At 46.0% G+C, this 24,279-nt stretch overlaps 3 protein-coding genes across 10 annotated transcripts in view; 1 reads left to right on the top strand and 2 right to left on the bottom strand.

The window, feature by feature from the left end:
* TTLL5 (tubulin tyrosine ligase like 5) overlaps window positions 1–5,628 on the bottom strand; it is a 117,517-nt gene extending 111,889 nt beyond the window's left edge. The window contains exons 1-3 of one of the 2 annotated variants that reach the window (XM_079309549.1): window positions 5,437–5,628; window positions 4,812–4,941; window positions 1,422–1,531 (exon numbers count right to left, since the gene is read on the bottom strand). In XM_079309549.1, the coding sequence (XP_079165675.1) occupies window positions 1,422–1,531; window positions 4,812–4,891 (190 nt within the window). In that variant the 5' untranslated portion in view covers window positions 4,892–4,941; window positions 5,437–5,628. Of the gene's footprint in view, window positions 1–1,421; window positions 1,532–4,811; window positions 4,942–5,166; window positions 5,377–5,436 lie in introns of those variants that run through there. The other variant, XM_079309548.1, reaches the window with a different exon arrangement.
* A 97-nt stretch (window positions 5,629–5,725) lies between these two features.
* Window positions 5,726–8,279, top strand: ERG28 (ergosterol biosynthesis 28 homolog). Its single transcript, XM_079309554.1, has 4 exons — window positions 5,726–5,980; window positions 6,166–6,256; window positions 7,474–7,592; window positions 7,751–8,279. Exons 1-4 carry the CDS (start codon window positions 5,848–5,850, stop codon window positions 7,828–7,830), a joined length of 423 nt encoding a protein of 140 aa, XP_079165680.1. The 5' UTR covers window positions 5,726–5,847; the 3' UTR covers window positions 7,831–8,279.
* A 900-nt stretch (window positions 8,280–9,179) lies between these two features.
* FLVCR2 (FLVCR choline and putative heme transporter 2) overlaps window positions 9,180–24,279 on the bottom strand; it is a 32,830-nt gene continuing 17,730 nt past the window's right edge. Inside the window, exons 6-11 of one of the 7 annotated variants that reach the window (XM_079309550.1) lie at window positions 17,679–17,789; window positions 17,194–17,299; window positions 16,705–16,816; window positions 16,253–16,308; window positions 14,551–14,650; window positions 9,180–10,333 (exon numbers count right to left, since the gene is read on the bottom strand). In XM_079309550.1, the coding sequence (XP_079165676.1) occupies window positions 14,561–14,650; window positions 16,253–16,308; window positions 16,705–16,816; window positions 17,194–17,299; window positions 17,679–17,789 (475 nt within the window). In that variant the 3' untranslated portion in view covers window positions 9,180–10,333; window positions 14,551–14,560. Of the gene's footprint in view, window positions 10,334–14,375; window positions 14,510–14,550; window positions 16,309–16,704; window positions 16,817–17,193; window positions 17,300–17,678; window positions 17,790–24,279 lie in introns of those variants that run through there. The other 6 variants (XR_013774685.1, XR_013774687.1, XR_013774684.1 and 3 more) reach the window with 6 other exon arrangements.

Here is a 24,279-nt window from a genome sequence, read left to right as displayed (position 1 = left end):
CATAGTTAGCTTATGTAATCACTTTTCAGATCTTCAAAGCCCAAAATAAAGAACTGAATTTTTGTTTACATCTTATTCACCTGTATCAATCTTCCAACAAATAACTACAAATAGAGTAAGAAATAAAGTAAACAGTACAAGGAAATAAAACTATAAACTCACTATGCAAGTAGAAAGTCATAAAAACAAAAGCAGTAAGCAGTCCTGGAGGTATAAGATAAACCAAAAGCAAGTAGCAAGACTAGAGATCAGTTGCAACATAAAAGGATGTGGCAATCCAAAAAAGAGTTCAAGAGACAGTAGAGAAAGAAATTGCAATGATAGAATACAGAACTGACTAGAAAAGGCAATTTACAAATTGATGCAAACTGAAAATAAAAGGGTGAAGATTGGATTAAACTTCAGGAAATATGTTCTATCAACAAAAGTAAGCCAAAAAAGTAAGAAGTATCACAATCAGGAACAAGACAAAGCTAAAGGAAATTTAACAAGTTGCACTATTCAGCAGTAAACTTGTTAAACCATGTGAGAAAAAGCAGAAGAGACTCATGCTCCAGTAAAAATGTGAGTTACAATTACCATCAGCTTCTGGCACCATCCAAGTATGTTTTTAACTCACATGAAAAGGATCAGAAGTTTCCACATATAAATTACCTTCTCCACCCCTTACCCCAATGAGCCAGAAGCATTTCTGCTTGGATAGGATATTAGAAACAAAAGCACCAATTACCTAAGAAAGGAAGAAGCAAGAGAAGAAAGAAGTGTCAGCACCTTCACAAAAAACAGCTGAGTAGATTGTAGCTTTTTTCCAAATCAGCACATCCAAAACAAGCTCCCAGCTGTACACACCCACAAGTACTAACTTTTCAAATCCAAAGTGACTATCTTTAAAAACCCAGCCTCTTTAGAGGCTCTCCCTTATTTGACAATAGACAGGTTTGGTCTCCCAACTCAAGCACTGCCAGGAAGCATTTTATTTATGGTCTTCTCAGGGTTGTAAGGCTGTAGATTCAGATTTGTTACTACAGCTTATTATTGTTCAGCTGTGGGGCTATCTGCTCTATCACCCAGTGAAATGCTCTCCAAACTCACTCCAATGATTGATTTTAAGTTCTTAGCTATGGTGAACTTGTATTCTGGTACTAAGTTCTAGCATGTCCTCCAAGTTCAATGTACAAGCAATTTCAACTCAAAATACAACAGGGCCCAGGGGAGGGACAGACACTTATCATAATCCAAAGACATTATAAGCATTCACCAATGGATTAAGCATTTCTGAATGTCTCAGGGGTTAGAAACTAGAGAAGATTCTAACCTCTTTCCTACCATGTCCTCTTCTCATGACAAAGTGAAGGGAACACCAGGTAAGAGACTTTTACCTGATGCCTTCAAACCAAAAGCTGGCACGGAGTAGCACCCACCTCCAATGAGACGGAGGTAGCTGTCCTTAGTCAGAATGGCTTCAGCATGAAACACCAAGACAGGAACCCGCCTGCAGCCACCACCAGTCCACTTGATACATGGATGATCCCTGAAATGACAAGACAGTCAGTACAAGCCACTGCTGAACCGCATACATGAAGCAGTTAGTTACAATAACAACACAGGAATTCTACATAGTTACCCACCTCACCTGTGGACAGAACACCAGCAAGGAAAAGAAAAGAAATTTATCCTTTGCATTTCAGACACAGTTTTGTGCTTTTATCTAAGCCCTGCCTATGCTGACTCAACATACATACATGCTAGGCATCTGTGGTGATTCCAGGTTGCACCCTGGCTAGATGCCAGGCACCCACCAAAGCTGCTCCCCTCATTCCAAATTTACCAAAAGACTCATGACTTATGGGCAGGGAGGGATCGCTCACCAATTACAGTCACAGGCAAAAGAGACTCTGCTTGTGGAAATTAACTGAACTTACTACCAATCAAAATCAGAGCAGGATAATAAGAAGTAAATCAAATCTTAAAAACACCTTCCCCCCACCCCTCCCTCCTTCCCAGGCTTAACTTTATTCCTGAATCTCTTCCTCCTTCCCCTCAGCAGCACAGGAAGATGTGGAATGGGGGTTACATCCAGTTCATCACATGTTGTTTCTGCCATTGCTTCCTCCTCAGGGGGAATCCATACCCTGTTGCAGCATGGGGTCCCTCCCACAGCAGACAGTTCTCCACAAATTTCTCCAGTGTGAATCCTGTCCATGGGCTTCATTAACTGCTCCAGCATGCATCCCTTTCCACAGGGTGCAGTACTTAAAGAAAAGGCTGCAGTCTGGGTCCCCCACACAGTTACAAGTCCTGTCAGCAAATGTGCTGCAGGGTAGACTCCTCTCTCCATGGATCTGGAGGTCCCCTCCAGGAGCCAGTTCCAGCACAGGCTTTCCCTGGGATCCCAAACCTTCTTTTGGGCATACACCTGCTTCATTGCAGGCTCCTCCACAAGCTGTAGGTGCATCTCTGCATCCTCACAGATTTTCATGGACCACAGGGGCACCGCTACCTCTCCATGGTCTTCACCACAGGCTGCAGGGAATCTCATCTCTGGTACCTGGGGCACCTCCTGACCTCTGACCTCAGTGGCTGCAGAGCTCTTCCTGTCACATATTCTCACTCCTTTCTTCTCAGCACTACTACCCCCATGCAGTAACTTTTTTCTCTTCATAGATATGTTATCACAGTGGTATTTCTACCATCATTCCTGGGCTACATCTTCACCAGTGGTGGCTGCATATTGGAGCATTGGTTCTGTCAGACATGGAGGAAGCTTCTAGAACTTCTCACAGAACCCACCCCTGTAGCTCTCCTACTACCCAAACCTGGTCACACAACTGCAATACAGCACCCTTGGTACTCAGCCATAAAGGGAATCTTCCAGATCACCCTCTTTTCGAGTTGCTCTTGCCAGTCTGAGTTGTGTTTAATCCTCTTTAGTTCTGTATTTATTTTAGTGGGTATAATTTAGGAGAGGCCTCATGAGCTTTAACTGCTACAGTTCTCTGAACTTATAGCCTGAAAACAAGATCTATAATTCATGATGAACCACAATTGCTGGTATCCACACAACAAGACCTTGCAGTGCAGGTTTCAGTCTCCAATTTTAGAACTGCAGATCAGAGCAGTCTGCCTGGTTGTAATACTGGAGTCTGAAGTGCCCAAAAAAAGCACTATTGCAGAGTTTGAGAGACTAGAACAGACTTGGCTCAATGCAATGACAAAAGCTGTGTATTCTTCCCTTTTAATTCCTATCAGATACAGTGGAATGCAAGGCCAGAATTCAGGAACAATGTCTTACAGTACACCACTTAAGCTACAGGCTCTGAGATGCAGTGATCAGTTCTGTACAAAAAAACAAGAGTACACTGGAAAATATCATCTCCTCAGAGGAACTAAGGACACACCAAGAAAAGTTAAGACCTGTTATATCAAATTCTAGAATCACACAAAACCTGTCAACCTCCCTAGGCAAATAAAACTCAGGCTGTTAATTACCATTGTACAAGGAAATTAAAAACATGGAAAAGTTAACAGAAAACAGAGATTGAGGGGTTGGAGAGATCCATCTACAGTAACAAGACAGATATACAAAATCATTTGTCTATAAAATATGAAAGATCGTTGTCTGCCAAAAGTTTGGAGAAGCTACACAAGACAAAACACCTCCAACACTCAGAACAAAGGAACAGAGATAGAAAGGCAACTTTCTGATGCTAGGACAAGGGCTCTTAAGGGTAGCCTTGGTCCTCTTAACAAAGTTACTATTGTTATCACCCAGACAAATTAACTTCACAGCACTCCCACCTGATTCTGCTACCTCTAAATTTTTATTTTTTTTTAAATCTACATCTGGGGTATAATTAGCTATTCAGATTGGAAGAGACCCAAGAAGCTTCCAGAATTTACACTACAGGCCAGAGCCTTATGTAAGTGGAAAATGAGCTGAGGCAACAGGACAGGAGTTTATACTAAGCCTGTCCTGAGGATTTGCAGCAAGGCTCAATCCTCCAGGTGACAGTCAGTCATTCCTAGCATGACCCCTGGTCACTTAATGCAGACACACTGTTACAGCCACATTCTAGGTGAAGCTAGTTCTGGACCTTCCCATCTATGAGGATCGAGCAAATCCAAGCCAACCACTTGCTATGAAGAAACATTCCTCTAAATGTCTTAAGTCCCTGTCATCTGCAACTGGCCACTCAGTGATGGTGTGCACCCAAAGAAACCCTAAGTGGACACAGTGAAGTGTGTGCAGGTGAAACAAAAGTAATACTGCTATGGGACAGAAAAAGGGAGCAATTCCTTTACAAGCAAAGCTAAAAGAATTTACTAAACAAAGACAGAACAAGCATTATGACTTGTTACAAGTAAGAAATATCAAGACTACTAATTGAGTTATCAAAAGACAGTTTTATAAAAAGGACATAAAACATTGTATATGAATGTATTGTACAGCAGATTTCTAATCTCTGTAGAAATAAAAGCTAAAAACACACACATACACAAAACAAAACCAAAAACCCACACATGCAGGGAAAAAAAAAAAAAAGGAACAGATAGGAACATGACAGAAAGAAATCCATGAAACTATGGACTTCAGAGCAGGCAAAGAAAAGCTGCACATCCAACCCTGATGAATGTGGTGGTGTTTAAGGCTGCAAATATAGGTAGCCTGCCCGTAGGCTTGAGGCCCAAACAAACCATCTTCCACTTCACAGGTAGGAGGGTAAGAAATGCATCTGTCTTTTCAAACTACCATAGATGCATCAGAAAGCAGAGGGACATAGAATCAGTTCAGAGGGATTTTTTCTACTTACTCCAATCCATCTATAGCATCTTCTTCCTCCTCCGAGGACGAGCCAGTTTCCTCCAGATCTTTAGCCATCCCAGCTGGCATTTCCTCTGGGAGTTTTCATACAGCCCAGTCCTAGCTGCAAGAGCAGTTACCTGCAACAAGGATTAAAAGCAGGAATAAAGAGCTGAGCAGGACAGCTAGAGGTATCAGGTAACTGCCACTTCCTCTCAGTACGCATTTCTCACAGGACTATCAACTAGTCTGTTAAACATCTGCGATCTGTCAAACACCACCTCCGAGCCACGGGAGCGCAGAAAGAAGCACCACCTTGCAGCAGATGATTCCGCAGCGCCCGTGAGAGCCCCCCGGGCGCTTACCGGTAACGCGCGTCCCTGCCGCGCCCTGCCTCGCCTCGGCCCGCGGACCCACGCCAGGCCCGGCCCCAACGGGAAACGCCCGCCAAGCCCGCCCCGCCGCCCGGGGACAGCCGGACACCGTAACGCCTCCACCGACGCCCTCAGGCCCGGAGGGGCGGCTACGGCCCGGCCTACCCCGCGCCAGGCCAAGCACGGCGACCGCCGGCGGCCCCAGAAGAAGCAAGAGCGGCGGGGAGCGCCTAAGGCAGCGGGACCCCGCGCTAGCCGTACCTGCCCCCGCACGGCCGGGCTGCGCCGGGCCGGGCGCTTCGGGCAGCCCCGGCCCCTCCCGCCGCTTCCCCGTTACTACAACAACCGACTGGCGCCGGCCCCGCCCCGGCGCGCAGGCGGCCCCGCCGCCTCACTGCGCAGGCGCGTTCCGCTCCGCCCCCTGCCGGCGCTCCCGACTATTCCCGCGAGGTGAGCGGGGACGGGGCGGGCCCGCCTCCCTCACGGCGAGGGATGCGATTGGCGGAAGACAGTCATACGTCACGTGGCGCGCGCATGGAGCGGCCCGCGGTGACCAATCGGAGCGCTGGGCGGTGGCGCGGGCGGGGCTCCGGTGCCGCCGCGGGAGCGCCGCAGGTAACGAGCGGGGACTGCTCCTGGGCCTGGGGGGCGCGGTTCGAGCCGGCCGGGAGGATGAGCCGGTTCCTGAACGTGCTGCGTAGCTGGCTGGTGATGGTGTCGGTCATCGCCGCCGGGAATACCCTGCAGAGCTTCCGCGATCACGGCTTCCTCTCAGAGAAGCTGTATACCGCCAGCCCCGGCCTCGGTAAGGGCCGCGCCGGCCGCCCTGGCGCCTGGAGGTCGCCTCTAGCCTGGGCCTTGGGCTCTCCTCGGGGTCCCACCTCTGGGGCTCAATCTGCCTGCTGCCCCGGCGTGCCCCTCCACGGCGGCACGGGGGGTGACAGGCAGGGCCGTGCGGGGTCTCCATGTGCTCCCTCCTTCTTTACGTAGTGAACGGGCTCCAGGCTCGGACCTTCGGCGTCTGGACGCTGTTGTCGTCAGTGATCCGCTGCCTCTGCGCAATCGACATCCGTAACAGGACGTATGTAAAGCAGCACCCGAGAAATCCATCGGTTTGCTTGCTAGACACAGCCTGAGTTTAGGGGGCGGCACAGAGGAGGTGGGGAATCAAGAGCTGTTCCTGAACTTTCTATAATATTGACAGCATTCCCCTGAAGAAGCTCAAGTAGCAGTGTGGGATTTGTGAGATAGCTGCTGCCCCCTTCTTCCTCTGTGGGGACAGCCTGCGCATTTGATTTCTGTTCTTAGCTCAGTCAGAAGCTGGTAGATGTGGGAACCTCTTACTGTCGCCATTTCCTGAGCTCCAGCTTGGAAAGCATTTTCTGAATGGCATTGTTGCTCTGTTAATTAAGCAATTGCTAATGTTGCGGTGTGACTGATGCTTAATAATTCTTTTACTGTGACAGCTCAGCTAAAGACTGGTCGGTTTTAGGTGCCCCAGTGATCTTAACCAGTTGCTTTCTTACCTGGGCCTGACAATAAGTCCTGAGGGGCAGCCTGATGTTAAGTGGGAGTCACACCATCTCTCCCTGTGCTAACAGAAGTGTTTCTGAGAGGGGTTTCCAAGCAAGCTGAATTGAGGTCTGTGCTAGACAAAGCCTTTATTGGGGTAAAGCTAAAATGCTTTTGTCCCTACTTCCCTCAGCCCTGCAGCAGAAGTCACTGTTCACCTGGCAGTATGTGCTTGGATTGCCTAGGCTTATCTGAGGTAGGGAGGTGCAGGGACTAAAAGGTATGTTTTTAGGGGGTGGTGGCAATGCCAGTTACCAAGAATTAGTTGTTTCTTTGAGGAATTTTATCTTGAATCTCTTGAACCTGCTCCCTTTTCAACAGCTGTGGCCCATAGAGGGTAGCAGAGCACAGGTGGGAAGACATTGGGTGATGCAGCCTGAAGTCAGCCAAGTCCTGTCACCCTAGATCTCTGCTCATCCAATTCTCACCTTTTTGTGTGTGCACATACTTCTCATTTCACTGGTGCCCTACTCATGCCCTCCCCTCTTCATTTTCCTTCAGACCAGATAATGGCTGTGACTTTCAATGCACCATTGAACATGCTGCCCCATTCTCCTCTCAGCTGTTGCTCAGGGAGAATTTGCACCTCACTAGGGAAGGGACAAAATCCTCTATATGCAGCCAGTGAGAGCAGATGGGACAGCATGCAGGTTTGCCTTTTTTCCACTCGGCCATATTCAAGCCCATAGTATGATATGATAACTTCTTTTTTCTGCTCTTCAACAGCCTCTATCACATCACACTCTTTACCTTCTTTTTGGCCCTCGCTCACTTCCTGTCTGAGGTCTTCATATACCACACTGCAGCCTTGACAATTGGAGTCATGGCACCCCTCATGGTAGCAAGTAAGTAGAGCTCTACATCTTCCCCCTGCATACTCCTTGGAGCTATGACATCCCAGAAAAACTCCCCATACAGCTATGGGCTGAGGGGATGGTGGGAGGGCATACCCCATCTCTTGTCCAGCCTTTTCTACACAACTCATCCTGTATCTCTATCACAGGTTTCTCCATTTTGGGGATGTTAATTGGGCTGCAGTACCTGGAGGTAGAAGCACTTTCACAAAATAAGAAGAAAAACTGAAGTTGAGGGCTTTCCATAGGACAGTGTCATCTTCTACCTTCACTGCCAGACTTCCACGGAAGCTCAGCTGAACTTCTCCAGGACACCAGTCCTGCTGGTGGGTCAATGTTGGACTCTGTCAATCACTGTCATTACCAAGTTGTTTTTGTCTTGTCCAGGCAACATTTCAACTGACTGATGTCAAAGACCAAGTCCCAGAGGAGTTTGTGTCAAAGCTTATGGGCGGCAGTTGGTGACTGACTCCCTGGGTAGCAGGCAAAGCCCCTGGCATGAAGGAGCACTAAGGACTTATCTCCCAGGGTACTTGTGGGGACAAGGTGCAGAACTATCCAGGATTTGCTGAACACTTTGGACCAGAAAGAGAGAATGGGTGCTACCCCTGGCACTACTGTGTAACTTGCATGTGTGTGTTCCCCAGGGACCATTTCTAATAAATGACAAAATCTGCAGTGGGCTATGTTTGTCTTTCTGCTACACAGCAGCAGGTAGAAGATCAGAACCAACAGCACCTTCCACTGTATGTTGCAGAATACCTCATCTCTCTTTGCAGCAAACATACCTTTCCCTGACTCCTTGCCACAGAGTTCCAGTCTGACTGCTCAGGTAACACACATGAAGAGGGTTGTTGATGCCCTCTCTTCTGTAGCATGCTGGTGACAGCAAACTTAAACTATGAATCTGTGAACAAGCACTGAGCTTCCTGTGTAGCAAGTTATAACTATAGAAGATGGAGAAAACAGGAGCAGGTTCCTTAGACCTAGAGAAAATAATGCCCAAAGCAGTGGGCAGCACACAGAATGCAGAAAAAAACCAGCAGGAACTCCTAGCTGGGAAGACAATTCATATGCAGAAGAAAGAGGGAACAAAGCAGCACAAAACACAGCAGTAGCATTGGGCAGAAAGATCTTTTTTTCCATTCTTCAGAAGATTTCAGGCTATTAAATGAGCTACATGTAGACTGTTTTAAATCGTTTAATATGAATGTGTCAAATTTTTATTTTATACTTCAAATGTTTCTATTTTACATTGAAATTTCTATTGAATATCATTCTAAACCCCTATGCTCAATCCCAGGCTATCAAAGGTAGGACTTCAATCATAGAATATGCTGAAGTGGAAGGAATTAATCAGAATCACAGTTCAACTCCTGGCCCTGCACAGGACCCCTAAGAATCATACCATGTGCTTAAGAGCATTCTCTAAGCATTTACTGAACTCAGGCTGTATCAAAATGTAGTGTATCCAAAATAAGTTCAAATTTCACCCAAAAAAAAAAAAAAGTTTTATCAAAAATAGTTTGTCAGAGAGGAGTATTTTTAACCATTCCACCTCAGTACAGGCTTTGTCCCCTGCCTCAAATAACACATCAGTAACTGCTTGATTTAAGGCATGGAAGGACACTTGCTGGTTCCAGCAGAGGTGGGATGCTGGAAAGGATGGAGAAGTGATAAAAAGATCTGTGATTGTGTTTACAAAATAAACAACAGATAGATGGGCAGTGTCTCTAAGACACAAATGCTGGTAAGTGGGCACCTTCTCCTGTTCTCTATTATGAAGTGGGAAGCTTCCACACTGGTGCAAAGCTGGATTCCCATCATAGCACTCTCTGTGGCTGTGAAGAGCAACACAGCCTTGGCTGGTTTTCTCAATATAACAACACAAGTTTTTATGTAGTGTTGAAACATGAAAAAGGCACTTTATTGTTAAGGAGGAAGACAGAGTCTTCAACCCAGGTAAATTATAGTTTGACTCACTTTTACTGCTAATGTAGTGATGAGCTAGATTTAGGCTGCAGAACCAGTCCCTGCCTCAAGCTAAAAGTATCTCCTACTATGTAGGAACATCAGGGCAACCCCAGTGAATTCTGAGCAGAGGTTTATCCAGATAAAGAGTGCTTCATCTGGGAAAGCCAAATAATAAAATAAGAGCTGGCAGTAGCTGGTGCACTGCTTTGCACTTGCTGGTAATGTACTGAGGCCTCTACTACTACCTGTGCAACACAGAGCATAATGGGAACCAAGGCAGAGCAATCCCTTTTCCCTAGAGCTAGCTCTTCCAGGGTTGCTCATAGAGTAAGTGTGGTCCAGCTTCTGCCTTTCATGTCACAGCCACATGCAAGCTGCCACCATCATGCTCAGGGTCAGCCTGGTACTGTGGCTTTTCTCTCAGCACATGTGCTTTTTCCAAGCATACATGGTAAGAGTGGGGGGACACAGCAGATTTTCCCAATTTTTCCTCCCAAACACCAAAACAGCCAGATGCAAAGATAAAACTGAGGAAAGCAACCCCACTTCTTGTTTTGCTCTTTCATACTCCTCAAGCAGTTCACAGGGCTCCTGTCCTGAGGCTGCCCCCTCCCATGGGGTGCATGTCACAGGAGGATAGTGCACATAAAAAAGATGGGAATGAGGGGGGCTGTATCTCCCAGCTTTGCCACCCCTTCATTTCACAGCCGTGATTCCTCAAGGACTATAGGATTAGCGTAGGCTTCTGGAAACGCTTTCTGCAAGTCAGAGAAAAATAATATGGTTAGGATGCTGGCTGGTCAGACCCTGGGTACTTTGTAGCTCCCTGCTAGTGCAGAAATCCACAAAGAAGAACTGCCATCCTCAGAGAGTGCTGCTGGCTCCCTCTTCCGTCTCTAGCCACTGCCTGAGCAAGGGACACTGGGGCAGCAGGGCAGTGCAACATCCAACTGTTTAAGCTACGTGCTGTAGTCCTCACACCATTTCTAATTCATGGTGGGGCTGATACACAGGAGGTAGCAGACCCACAGCCAGCTCACCAACATTTCACTGTGACTCAAGTTCAGCCTCAAAGCATGAAGCTGCTGGGCCAGTTTCTTGGGCAAGGGAAGGTGCTGGGAACACCTTCATGCCATGAGACAACACTGTGTCTGTGCAAATACCAGAGAAAATTTGCTTTGTTTACATCATCAGGAGGCTCAGGAACTGCTAGTTCCCCTGTGCACTTACTCCAGCATGTCAGAGGCCTTTTCAGCTCCCAGACACATTGCTTATTTTGCCCATCTTCAAGTCTTTTCACCCCCACCCCCACTGCCCATTGAAGTGCTGCTTCTTCCCTTTCCTCAACTTGGATTTATGGCTGAGATAATTCCACAGAGCAGTGCCTTCTTCAAAATTCACTACTTGTATCTTAAAGAGATGTAAGAAATAAGAGGCAAACATACTTTTTTTTTTTTTTTTTTTTTTTTTTTTTTTTTCCACCATAAATCCTGTAGAAGAACTAGCCTAATTTCTGGAAACCTTAAAATGGAGGGAGCTTTTCCCAGAGGAAGCAAGTAATATGGAAACTGCTGCCCAATTACCACCCTATCCTCAGCTTCATGAAACAACCAAACTGTAGCAATTCCAGTTCAGCTTTCCTGGGTGAAGTTTGACAAGCTCTGGGGTGTGTTAGGATTAAGCTTGAGACTTCTTCCCCTAGTGGAATTCTGATATCTCTCAAATTCTGATTCTGCTTACAGTGAGACAGCCCAGCTGTCACAAATTCAGAAGACAGGACACAGACTTGTAAGGGTGAATGTGGAGTTTTCTGCAGCCTGGGCTCTGAGTTTACTCACTGTAGGGCAAGACTGACATCTGAGGCAGAAATCAGAGGTGCACATGAAAGAGGTTCACATCCCCTGTGCAGCTCAAGAGAAATTCAGGCAGCATGGAAGCAAGAGATATGAAACAGTCTCATTTTGAGCAGGCTCTTACACAATCTGTAGGTGAAAAGGTTTTACAGAAGTCAACAGCAATATCCCAAAGCAGAGGAATGAGATAAGGAAAGCTTCAAAGAGATGCCTGGAAGCAAAAGCCAAGAAGTGCAAAGAGGGAACTTGAACAAGCAGAAAGGGTAGTGGAGTGCATGAAGTAGTGCTACAGGTAGGAATAAGGGGAAATCTGCATTTAGACTTTGGAAACTCCACCAGAATGCACCATGGGAGCATTCATGCAACTCAGAACTGGCTCTCCAAGCATCTCTGGGGTCTCAGCACCAGTCACCTGCCGTGGAGCTACAGGAACAGAGATTTAGATCAGACAGTCTGCAGGACTCCACCACCTTGGATAGGAAGGCTGCTCTCACAGGTTTGAGTCACAGTACTGGAAAAGGGCACACAGATGGCCTGCCTATGGCTTTGGGACAGGAAAAGGCTGCTTGCCACGCAGTAAACACAAAAATTGAGTAGGGAAGTTTGGGAAGCAAAGACACATTTTTTGTGCCTACTACACAAAATTCCAGCATTTTTTTACTAGCAGTAGTTCACTAGAGGCTAAGCATGGTGCAGCTTCCAACAGAATCCAGTAAGTTACTGAGGGTGGGTGCTTGTCCTAAATGAACTATGGAAGAGGAGCAAAGATGCTTTTTCTTAATGCAAAATAACAATACAAAAAGGTTTGCGTGGATGCTGAAGACCAAAAGCAAATGAGCACAAACACTACACAGCATATTTGTGAGTATAATGTGTGTGCTAGATCAACTGACACTACTATGAAATCTTAAGGCACAACACTGGAATGGCTTCAGATGCATTTACAACAAAGGCAGCACACAAAGAGCCTCATTATCATGTAAAACAGGCATTTGATCCAAGTGTCCTGAGATACAGAAAGCTAAACCAGCTAGAGCTCAGGCAACTGAGGCATATAAAAGTGGGAAGGATTGTTGGGACCACACTACTACAGCTTAATTAATAGAGACAAGGTGTACACAATGCCATTTGCCTAATTTAATCTACTAACTGCAACATTTGCCTAATTATAATCATAGCAGATGAGAGCACCAATAGAAGACAAACTGCTACACAGCCAGTGGTATAGTACTTCAATGGAAAGTGGAAATCTGCATGCTCTGGAAGCTCACAGCTGACTCTGAGTCTTCCCCTTGCAACAACCACAGAATTGTTCAGGCTGAAAAAGAGGCTTAAGATCATCGAGTCCAACCATTTACCCAGCACTGCCAAGTCCACCACTAAACTCTGCCTCTAAAATCCACATCTACCTGTCTTATAAATACCTCCAGGGATGCTGACTCTAACACTTCCCTAAGCAGCCTGTTCAATGCTTGACAACCTTTTCCATGAAGAAATTTTCCTAATACCCAATAGAAACCTCCCATGGTATAACTTGGGGTTGTTTCCTCTTGTCCTGTCACTTGTTACTTGGGAGAGGAGACTGACTCCCATCTCACTATGATCTTCTTTCAGGTGGTTGCAGAGAGCAAAAAGGTTTCCCTTGAGCCTCCTTTTCTCCACCCCAAACAACCCCAGATCTCTCAGATGCTCCTCATAGGACTTGTGCTCCAGACCCTTCACCAGCTCCATTGCCTTTCTCTGGAAATGCTCCAGCACCTCAATCAATGTCTTTGCTGCTGTGAGGGGTCCAAATTTGAAAAAGGACTCGAGGTGTGGCCTTACCAGTGCCAAGTACAGGGAGACAATCCCTGCCTTGGTCCTGCTGGGCACACTATTTCTGACACAAGCCAAGACACCACTGGCCTTCTTGGTCACCTGGCACACACTGGCTCATGCTCAGCTGCTGTTGACCAGCACATCCAAGTCCTTTTCTGCTGGGCAGCTTTCCAGCCATTCTGTCCCCAGCCTGTAGCACTGCCTGGGGTTGTTGTGGGCCAAGTGCAGGACCTGGCACCTGACCTTGTCAAACCTCCTACCACTGGCCTCAGCCCATGGATCCAGCCTATCCAGATCCCTCTGCAGGGCCTTCCAACCTTCTAACAATACTCCTGCCCAACTTGGTGTTTGGTCTGTGAATTGAATAAGTGTTGTATCTACACCCTCATGCAGAGCATTCACAAAGATATTAAACAGGACTGTTCCCAGTACTGAGCCTTGGGGCACACCACTGGTGACCTGATGCCAGCTAGATATAACTCCACATACCATCAGTCTTTCCTTTCCCATGAGACACTTCCTCATACTTCCATCAAAGCATAGCAGCTTCATGGTCCCTGTAGAACATGCCCTAATCCTGGCAGGGTTAAGGTTGGTTTTCCCAATTGACTCACTCTGCTTTTGCCTGTTAATCCTGCTGGCTCTGGCACTAAATGATGCACACAGTTTTCACACTTTGAAAAGCAAAGAGTAGCATGGATAACTTAGTAGACCAGCCTGTCAGTGTGAAGCAGAGGACAGTGCATAGTAAATCATACCACCCCAAGCAACAGCTGAGAAAATGTGAAAATTCACAGATCAACATGCACATAGCTTTACAATTTTCAGGCATTCTTATACCACAAGGCACCAACCCAATGACTCTGCTCTTGCAAGACATTTTTAAATTTCCTCCTTGAAGTTGGCCATACACCTTGGCTGTGATCAAAGCCAAAGGGTTCCTGGTATCCCTTCCAGCCAAGAATCTGGACTGTAAAAATAAGGCCAGAGAAGTGGCTCCAAAAGTCTGCACCTCCTCTCCCTAACAAATGACTGACAGTCCAGCTCTCCATCTGCTCCAGCACCAGGTTTTGCTTTGCTGCACCTAGATGAATCCCTACATCTCTATCTGGCATGAGTCTAGGGGGGGATCTCCACTCTCTTCTTGGAGGCTGTCTTGTCTTTCCTCTCAGCTGAGTACCTGAAAAGACCAGAAGGATTCTTAATACTCTACAGCCATTGCAGTCATCCCAGAAATGCCATTGGCTTGGTGCCTGTGCCACCCTGTGAGTGTTCAGAGAAGTAGATTAGTACAATTCTCCTACCTTGGTATGTTTAAGCTAGTGAGCAGGAGTGGGAATTGATGGGGTTAGAGTTACAAGCTACAGTCCCATAATCCATGATCTGATTGCTGCCTTGGAGTCTCTGTAATGATAGTCACAAGTCACCATTCCAGAAAACATGGAGGCAAGTAGGAAGAGAAATGAATGCGGATGAAAATAAGAAAGGGAAACAGGCAATGGAAGAGAGCAGTAAAATCACCCAAGCATGTGTAAGGCAGCTGTGTCACATAGAAAAGCTCCAGTACCTGACTTCATCAGAGCTCTCCACAAAGGCAGCACACAATGCCCAAGCCCAGATGGCTGATCCCCTGGCCGAGGCATCCATCTTAGTGCAGAACACCAGACTCAGCCTACCTTCAGTCAGTCGAGCACCTGCGGTTGGTTGTTAAGTTTGAGAATACTCAGGTGAGCTCAGCCATGAGGAGGACACCTTTGGGGCTGTGGTGGGGTGTGCAATATGACTTCCTCAGAGCATGTGTCCTCAGGGGGAAGGAGCTGTCAGTGAAGTTTTTGACTGGCTGAGACCTATTATCTCACACACATATCCCTCTGGTTCTTACTACAGTCAATTCTGAAGAGTTTCAGGATTACAAAAATGACATTGCACCACCTTTGCTCTGGTTGCAATGCTCTTCCCCATGCACCAGCAAGTTCTTACAATAGTATTTAGACTGAAAAAGACTTATAGTAAAAATGACAGGCAAAAATGTACAGTTCATCTGATGAGAGAAGTGTCTGAAAAAGGGAAAGGATCGTACTACTAGAAGGCATCACCTTCACTGCCAAAGGCCCTTTTCTGGGCCTTCCACATACATGTTATGAATTTAACTCACAGTGCCACCAGCACTGGAAGAGGGCAGCACTGTCTTCTGAATAGAGCTGACTCAAGACAGCAGAGAACTGAGATTTTCACACTCTGCTAGTCATGGTTGCCACTGGTTGCCTGAATGTTGAGTGGATATTTCTGCTAACATCCTAGAAGAGGAGCCCAGAGCAATATGGAAAATAGCCCCAAGCAACCAGTCCCCTCTCCCTTTCTCTGCAGAAAGGGCTTCTGACAGTATCCACTGCAATTAGTTCACCAGAGGCCTTCTCCCAGGTGCAAACAGCAGCATTTTTTGCACACTATACCACAGGGATATCACCCCTCAAGCACTGGTGTGCAAGTATGAGCTAGCAGCCTTGTCAGCAGCACTTGTGCAAAGTGTGAGCAGCCAGGTTGCTCAAGCCCTCACTTAGGCTTTGTCACCTTAGCTTCCCTCAGTCACATGCACTGAGTCCTGCCTGGCTGCTGATGTCAAGGAATAAGAGGAATAACCTGCCAGCCTAGGGGCCTAGAATAATAGTTACTCAGCTTTAAAAATGAACAAAGCACTGAAGGCTTCAACACATTGTCAAGTGAGAGAAGCAAGCAAGCACTGCCCTACATCTGGCTCTAGCCAGTATAAAGATGTGTGAAGCCCTGCAGAACCCCTGAGGACCAGTGCCTATAGATTCTGCATGACACTAACACTGAGCAAACAGAGGCCCCAGCAGCTGGCAGAGCTGGGATTACATCCAGTTTAAAAACGTCAACAAGGAGCTTCCCCACAAGCCACCCCCTTTCCTAGAAAGGGGAGAGAGGCTGGGTACTGTCCTGAGCCAATAGCAGGGGCACAGTAGGGATTGAAGGAGGTTTACTCACTGTCTGTTCATTTTCCAAATTGGCCTGCTGTCTTCGGAGATCAGCCTTAATGAATGCTGGAACAGAGGGAGAAAAAAAGGTGTGAAGGCAGTCAAGTCACCATGCAGTGCCAAGACAATTTACCCAGAACTCAAAGGAGCAGCAGAAGCCCCAGAAGAGACAGAAACACATTACAATGAGCAAGCAAAACCACTCTCCTGGATGAGGTTGAGAACACTCCTGAAACAGGCAGGATATAAATTCTTTATTGCAGGTGCAACTTTGAGACCCCAGCCAGAGCAAAAAGCCTCAGCTTTGTAATGCAGACCAGATGCTTAAAGAGGAACAGCATTGCTATGGAACTGCTGTGTAGGTTCTGCCCTTTTCTGCAGGCACTGCACACAAAAGCCTTCAATTAATATGCCAAGCCCAAGGCAAAGTCAGAGCAGAAGAACACTGAAAATTTTAATTACCTGTAATAACGGTCCCCAGGAACAGGACAGAACAAAGCAAGAGGTTTCCTGCCTTTGTCCCAAAGCGATCCATGATTTGCCCTTGGCCAATGGTAAAGGCAACACCAAAAATCTACAAAGAAACAAAGGTAATGTCAACCTGTACTGTTATTATAAAGCAGCCCAAATTCTTTCCAGTGTTTAACAAAGTATCAGAGCATATAGGCCAGTCAAACAGTTGGCCTAGAGAGGCTAAAGTTTGGTTATAAACACGTCCAGAGACATCTCCTTGCAGCTAATGGAATGACAGATGACCCTAACAGCTGGAATCTCATCTCTCACTGGACATGAGCCAGGACTATTAGAAGCTATGTTGGAAAAGGCAACGATGACTGGAACTATGCAGTACATTACACCAGAAATGGACAACAAATAGGACTCAAGGCTTGGAACTACAATTTAATCTCTTTGCCTAAAAAGAGGCAAGCAAAGGGAAAACAGCACACCTACCTGTGCTGAGACATTAAGGAGCCCTGATGATGTTCCTTCTGATTCTGGGTATGTCAACTCTGCAGCAAACTCAAAGCCCAGGGGAATGTATCCTGTCATGAAAAACCTATAATGAAGTACACAGAAAGGAAGACTCAGCAACTGCCAGAAGGAAGACTGAAGAGGTATAGACCATAACTCTAAGGGGCATCACCTCCACACAGTCAAACAGTCATGCCAGCCCACATGCTTTTCACTCTTGTCCACTGGTCATCTATAGGGCTGTGGGTACCACTTGCTTTCCAAAAGCTTCCACTTGATTGCCTGGAACAATTAAGGTGGCTGCAGCTGAGCAGGGTCACAACAATGTCCCTGACTCTAATGAAACACAAGTGAGAGATGGGAAGGGCACATAATTTTGTCCTTAAACCATGCAGGAGCCATCCAGATGCTATGGGTCTCCCCAGTCTCACATGCTAAGGCAAGCAGCCTGCACACGAACTTACCCCAGCAACCCAGCAGTCACAAAGACCACCCAGAGGTGGTTCAGGCTCAGAGTGAAGGTATAGACTATCATTCCCACCAGAGACATGATATAGACAACTAGCGTTGTTTGCCTGCAAGAAAAAGGAATCAGGGTTTTATTTAATCCAGCCCTCCTTTTTGCCCAAAGATCTTAGTATAGCTTGGAGCACATGGGTAAAAAAAAAATAAAAAAAAAAATAAAAAAAAATTAAAAGTTACACAGTCTCTTGACAACCCTAGTCAGACAGAGGATGTGGACTGACAGATAGTATGGGAGTGCCTGCACACAGAGCAGAGCAGCAGAAGAAAGATCCCATCACAGGTTGACAGGTGCCTGGTCATATACAATATATGCCACTTGAGTAGGAGAACAAGAGCCAATTAAAGAGATCATTAACCTTCCTTGGGCATCCTCTGTACTATAGTGAGTTGAAGATGCTTGCTTACAAGCAGGAGCCAAGGAGATCCAGCATTCTCAAGTAGGAATGAAAAGGAAAAAGGTGTCAACACTGCTAGAGTATTATGGGCCTATATTTTTCAGTCTCTGAAACAGCTTTCATTGCTGCCCCTTTCTGTTGTTTAAACTACCTGCTGTATTTGGAGAGGTGACATGCAAGCCAGGTTGCTCCCACAGCCTCACCCTTAAGCCATGTCAGCATTTAGCAGGGACAGAGTTAGTTCCACAGCCAACAGCAGCTGAGCCACAAACTCTAGTCTCTGTGCAGAGGAGACAAAGACATCCCATGCTCAGGAAGTATGCCAGTCAGATCCTGGGAACAGCCAAACCTGCAGCCAGGCCACACAAGGATCATCAGTGGACTCAGTACTGTGAGACACAGGCAGCAGCCCAGGCCAGATTTTACCGCAACATTTAGCAATTGTCATCCTTGACTACACACCAAGAAAACCCTTCCCACTTAAAAAAAAAAAAAAAAAAAGAAAAGACTCTTTCTAGTACAAAAGGCAGCAGTGAGTTTTGACAGTACAGAGTTTTGAGGAGGGAAAGGAGGAAAAGGTAAATACTTTACCTGACTGAACTCCCACCAGGATTTTGAAAGCAGAACAGTTACCAGAGTTATAAAAACTTTTGATCATTGATCATTGTATTTTAGGAAGAAGTTACATGTATTACTACAAGCTTCTTGTGTACTTTCTCCAAAACTTAAGCCTTAATCCATTAAAGAATGTGTTTGATATCAGCTCCTAGAATTCTACTGAAGAAACTAAACCTCAAACTATTTTCACTTTTCCTTTTTAATGCAAATGATCACCATCAAAAATCCAACCCAAGTAAGCAATAAGTATTATAATGTGTAAGAAAATGTTTCCAGTACACTGAATTACTATTCCAGCTAAGGTTCTGTCCTCCCTTACTTCTGCAATGACTGCAGTCACTGGGGCTCATGCCCACATGTCAATTCTTATCCAACTATAGGCCTGAGAAGCTAATTTCAGGCTTCAGCTATTGAGGCATACTTACAAGGTTCACCAGGCTCATTGAAAGGCTAAACAACATGCTATGGCAAGTAATTTTGTTGTGTAATAAAGAAATAGTTAAATCCCTTAACCTCCAATGCTGTATCATTTCTTGAGTATGTTCTTTCCAAAGTTTTCCCTGAGAGCAAAGTTGATATGTGAAGGCAGCATAAAGGGACTGCTTACTTCTGTTATAATCCATTGCAGAGAGCTGCCACATGGTTGCACAGAGCCTGGAGGCTGCAGAAGAAGAGCTGAAAGACTGGCTGAACAGAGAGCAGTCCTAGAGAGTGAAAGAGATTCAAGTAAAATCCTTTCTCTGCTCAATACAGATATGTCCCATAGTTCTTATGCCTCCCATGCCTTGACAAGCAGCCATGGAGGAAAGAGATAATTAGAAAAGGAGCTCAAAGCTAGAATTACAGTTCTGTACTTGGGCTACATTAATCAAGTTTGAACTAGGTACCCCTTCTATCATTTAGCAGACACAAAACTACATAGCAGTCAGTCCTAAAAGACTGTGCAGGCCTCCAAGAGGTGGCTGCAGCCCTTGGAAGTTTAGTCACTGCCAGCAGAGACACTGAGCCCATGGAGAGTTTTATAATTTTTTTCTCACCACAGCCAATTTCAGGCTCAGTGCAGTGGTCTCAGAATAATCACACAAAATCTCACTCAGTTTTCCAGGCTTACCGTTCAAGTATTCCAAGTGATTTGTATTTTATTCAGTGTCATGACAGTTGCTAAGTGTTGCACTTCACCTCTCATCTCCTGACAAAGGTGAAGAATGAGATAGTGACCAGATGCGGTTAAGTTCTTGTTTCACACTGATGCTGTGTCATTTGTCAAGCTGCAAGAGAGGAGTTCCCAGAACATGTTGTGTCCCACTGAGAACTAGAGCAGACAGACTCACAGCTGCAGGCAAACTCTTGAAGGTGTTCTTCACTGAAACTGCAGAACTATGTAGAGGACAAAATGGAGAAAACTGATCCTGCTATGGGTACCTCATCTAGCACTGACCTCCCTGAATCATTAGGCTGCAGAAGAACAAAATTAATCAACAGACCTTTGTGAAAGAACAAGACCACAGGCTTGAGTGTTGTGGGAATCACAGACCAAGAAGTGCCCTGAAGCCATGAACTGCTGCCTGCTCACCACAGACCCTCACAGGATCTGAACAGGCTGCAGTGAATGCAAATCTTGCTGCAGGAAACAGCCTTAAGCACACAAGCAGACTTCTAAACCAGACTTCAGCAAAACCCTGCTCCCCCTGATGACAAGGAAAGGAGATTTAGCACTCAGCAGTCACAAAAAAGAATAAAGACACAAAATTTTGAAGAAGGTTTAACTGAAATACTGGTAGACACTGCTGCATAGGGAAACAAAACCCCTGGGGAAACACACAGAGGCAGGGTGTTCTCAGGAAGTGGCCTTTGACACCCTGTTCACCAGGGGACAAGAACACTCTGTGTCCCTAGGGGCACCCGGGCATGGAAAAATGCCCAGTTTTAGCTTAATAAGCCTCTTATCATAGCCATAAATCTCATGGGAGCAATAAAAGCACAAAGCAGGAGAAGCAGATTCACAGAGCACATTAGGACAGCATTCTGGTGTTTTTAGCAACCTACTCCCATGAAGGCTCTACAGGGACTGACAATTTTCACTGTCTGGAACAGAGAACAGAGACCATCTACTTAACAGGGTGATTAGTGCAGTGAGTGCAGGCTGGAAGTTAGGCATCCTGCCACATCACCTTAGAAAAACTCAGGTTGAGCCAGACCTGTGCTCTGGGGTGTGGGAAGGAAGCCCACTGCATCCATGTGGAAGCATTGCTACAAAGGCACCACTGCCAAATCTCTGCGGCAGAGGGAGAGGCAGATCTGTGAAGCACCTGACACGCTGGTCACTTAGATGAACCTAACCAGCCCTGACATTCATCTGCCCTCACAGGCACATTCCCAAACCTTCTGAAGAGGCAGATTAAAGAGCTCACACAAGAGACTGTGAGAAAAAAAAAAAGAGACCTTGGGGAAAAAAGCCAGACAGGGCCAGCACAGCAGGGAACAGGGCTGAAATGAAGAACACATCTCCTGCTGTTCAGTCAGCTCCAGAAGAAGCTTCAGAGTAAGGAATGGGTATGGCCCACCCAGCCTTGTCTCACAAGGTCACTTGGATGAGGAAGGCAAAAGTGACAGGACGACTCAGAGGGGATTGCAGCTGCAAAAACACTAGAGTCAAGCAACATCTGAGGCAACAAATGAACAAGCTGGGAGCAGGAGGTGGGATGAGGGGAACAGCCACATAAAACAGTTTTAGCTGCTCACAGGGATGTTGTGTGCAGCTCCAGCATGCTCTGCTGTACGGACAGTGATGACAGATGACCTCCACAGGTTTTGCCATGAGGACAGCACACAAGCCTAAACAAAGGCCTTGTTCCTATGCTCCCAGAAGATTTCATCGCTGAAGACACAGAGGTGTCAGATGCTGGAGAAATGGATGAATTAGAGAAGACTGCTTTGGCTTTCACCACACCCTTATTCTTTGGCATTCAGTTTTATGCCACTTTCTTCCTGTATGAAGGTCAGAAGAAAGGACAGTCTTGGTAAATTATTTATATAAGACATATGGCAGGACAAGGTGAAGACATTCACTACACAAGGACTAACCTTGTGTAAAAAGGGCTACAATAAGAAGGCTCATATTGCAGGTAAGGCTAGGCTGAGAGAGTACTCACCTTTCAGTGGAAGAGACCCAAGTGCCCCATCCTTCACTATCTTTTCTCCCTCCCCCAAATTTTTGTACTTTACATCTGTACAGACCTAAAACACCACTTGGGGTCCTCTGCCTAGTCAAAGGAGAGAGATAAATGTTTCTGACATCTTGCCTTATAGAAATGCAGCAATGAAAGTAGAGGATGCTGACTGCAACCAGCTTGACCTGAGGCCATGTGAACACTGCACTTAAAAGAAAAGCACAGCCAAAAAGAAGTGATGATTTATTTGGTCCCCTCCTTCTGAGCCAGACTACCTTACAATTACCAATACACCCAGCAGTCTCTAGGCCTCATCTGTCCTCTGAGCCAGGAGCGTGATGTCAAAAGTTTAAGGATCTTCTCCTGATTCTATGATTCAAAGAGATGGGCTGTTCCCAACAAGTCATACCATCAAAGACAACCCCAGTTATTGCACTGCTTGCTCGTCACTACACAACTCATGTATTTATTTGAATGGACCTAATTTGCACCTGCTATTCCAAAAACAAGAAGAGTGCAGGAGCTGCTGCAGGGACTTGCCTGCCAAATAAAAGCAAGAGTGCAAGGCCATTTGGTGCCCAAGCATGACAGATGGGGAAAGCCTGACTTAGCACAGTCTCACCCTTTCAAGGAACTGCTGATGGTACAGTAAAGATCAAACATGCATGTAGAGCTCTGCAATTCCTTCTGTTATTAGCCTTCCCCTTCTCCCCTCATTCACAGCTGGATCCCATTCATTTGCTTTCCTCTCTCTCCAAGCTGACTAAAAAAAGGACTTGATATCTTTCCTTCCTGATTTTCATGTGCTTACCATTTTATTCTTGACACTATCTCAGCAACAGAGGGAAGGGGGAGGATACCCACCTAGAACATCTGGCATCTTGGCAGGTTTTTTTTTAAATAGACTTTTAAATGGGGCTAAATAAAGACTATGTAGCACTCAGGAAAAAAAAAAAAAAAAAAAAAAAAAAAAAGTGCTAGTTTCACAGAAATCCATTTTGTAGGCTGCAACGGAGAACAAATTCTTAGCAGGGTTTTTCCATCACCTAAGGCTAAAACTATCTCCCAACAGTCCCTGGGGTCTGTAGGATAAACTCCATGGATGACATAAGTCCCTCTTTTTCTGCACTGTTAGCCAGCCCTGCCTACCTATGTGATTCCTCCAAAGAAGGAGGCGACATGGAACAAATACAGGATTTGTGGTTTTTCTTGCTCTCCCCTTCTACTGGATTTCAAGCCCCAGCTCTGCATGGTGAGTCACAAATCTCTTCAAGCCTTCATGCTGCAACCTAACCCCACTTATGGAGAACCAGGAAGATCATCCAGTCTAGCAGTGCCAGCTGTAGCTACCTTATCACTAGCCATGGGCTGGAAAGAGATACAAATCACATTGCATTGTTAGCAGTGCAGTTCTAACAGTCTTATTTCTATTTCCCAGGACTCCCGTATGAGAAACTACTCAGTGCCACACAACCACATAAACACAGAGCAAATGACCTGCCAGTCCCAGGAGTCCTCACCTACCATTCTTTCTTACTAGAGAAGCTAATTTTATATTTCTGATCCATGTACTTTATAGGGAGCTAGGGCTAGAGGCCATTTCAGAAGTTGCAAGCTCACAGCTAGCCAGATTAATCTAAGCTGTCTGCAATGAGAATGTGCATTTCTGGCCCAATATATGATGTAGGATAATGACGGAAGGACTCCCCCATATGGAAAGCTGCTGCAAGGAACAAAACTCTGAAATTACTTTCAAGTCATTACCAGCACATCACCAATAAAGCCCTCTCTCACTCAACCTGCTCAGACAATAGGTTATAGTACAGTTCTCAAAGCCAGTAGAGAAACCCAAAAGCTGGCTGAACTCCAATACAAGACACAAGAGTCTCTCTGTATCCCCTGGGATATCCTACAGAGGTGTTTCAGTGAGATCCAAATTTCTGAGGACCAGGAACTATAGGACAAGCAAAGACTCTTAGCTGTCCCTTTGCAGATGGCCAGGTATGCTGGCCAGATCTGCCTTCCCAACTCAGTGGGCAACAAACAGAATCACCCACCCATAACCCCAATAACCCTTATGCCTGCCCTAAATACAGCAACACGCTATCAACACAATGCTTCTGGGCACTGAATTCAATGTGCCTTTCATTACGCCGGACAAAAATTCACAGAGGCTGGTTTGTAAGGGCTGAGAAATGGTCTGGTACAGTCTTGATTCTGCTCGTGCCAAGAACTCTCTCATCCCTGACAAAGCAGTTACTGGGCCATCTCCTCTGTAAGCCTTCCCAGGGACCACTGACACCAGATCTTGTATGCGCCCATGCCAGCTAATGTGCAGCTCCAAACTTCACTTTAGA

This window comes from Erithacus rubecula, assembly GCF_903797595.1.
Source record: "Erithacus rubecula genome assembly, chromosome: 6".
NCBI lineage: Eukaryota > Metazoa > Chordata > Aves > Passeriformes > Muscicapidae > Erithacus > Erithacus rubecula.
This window is presented reverse-complemented; position numbering and strand designations above follow the sequence as displayed.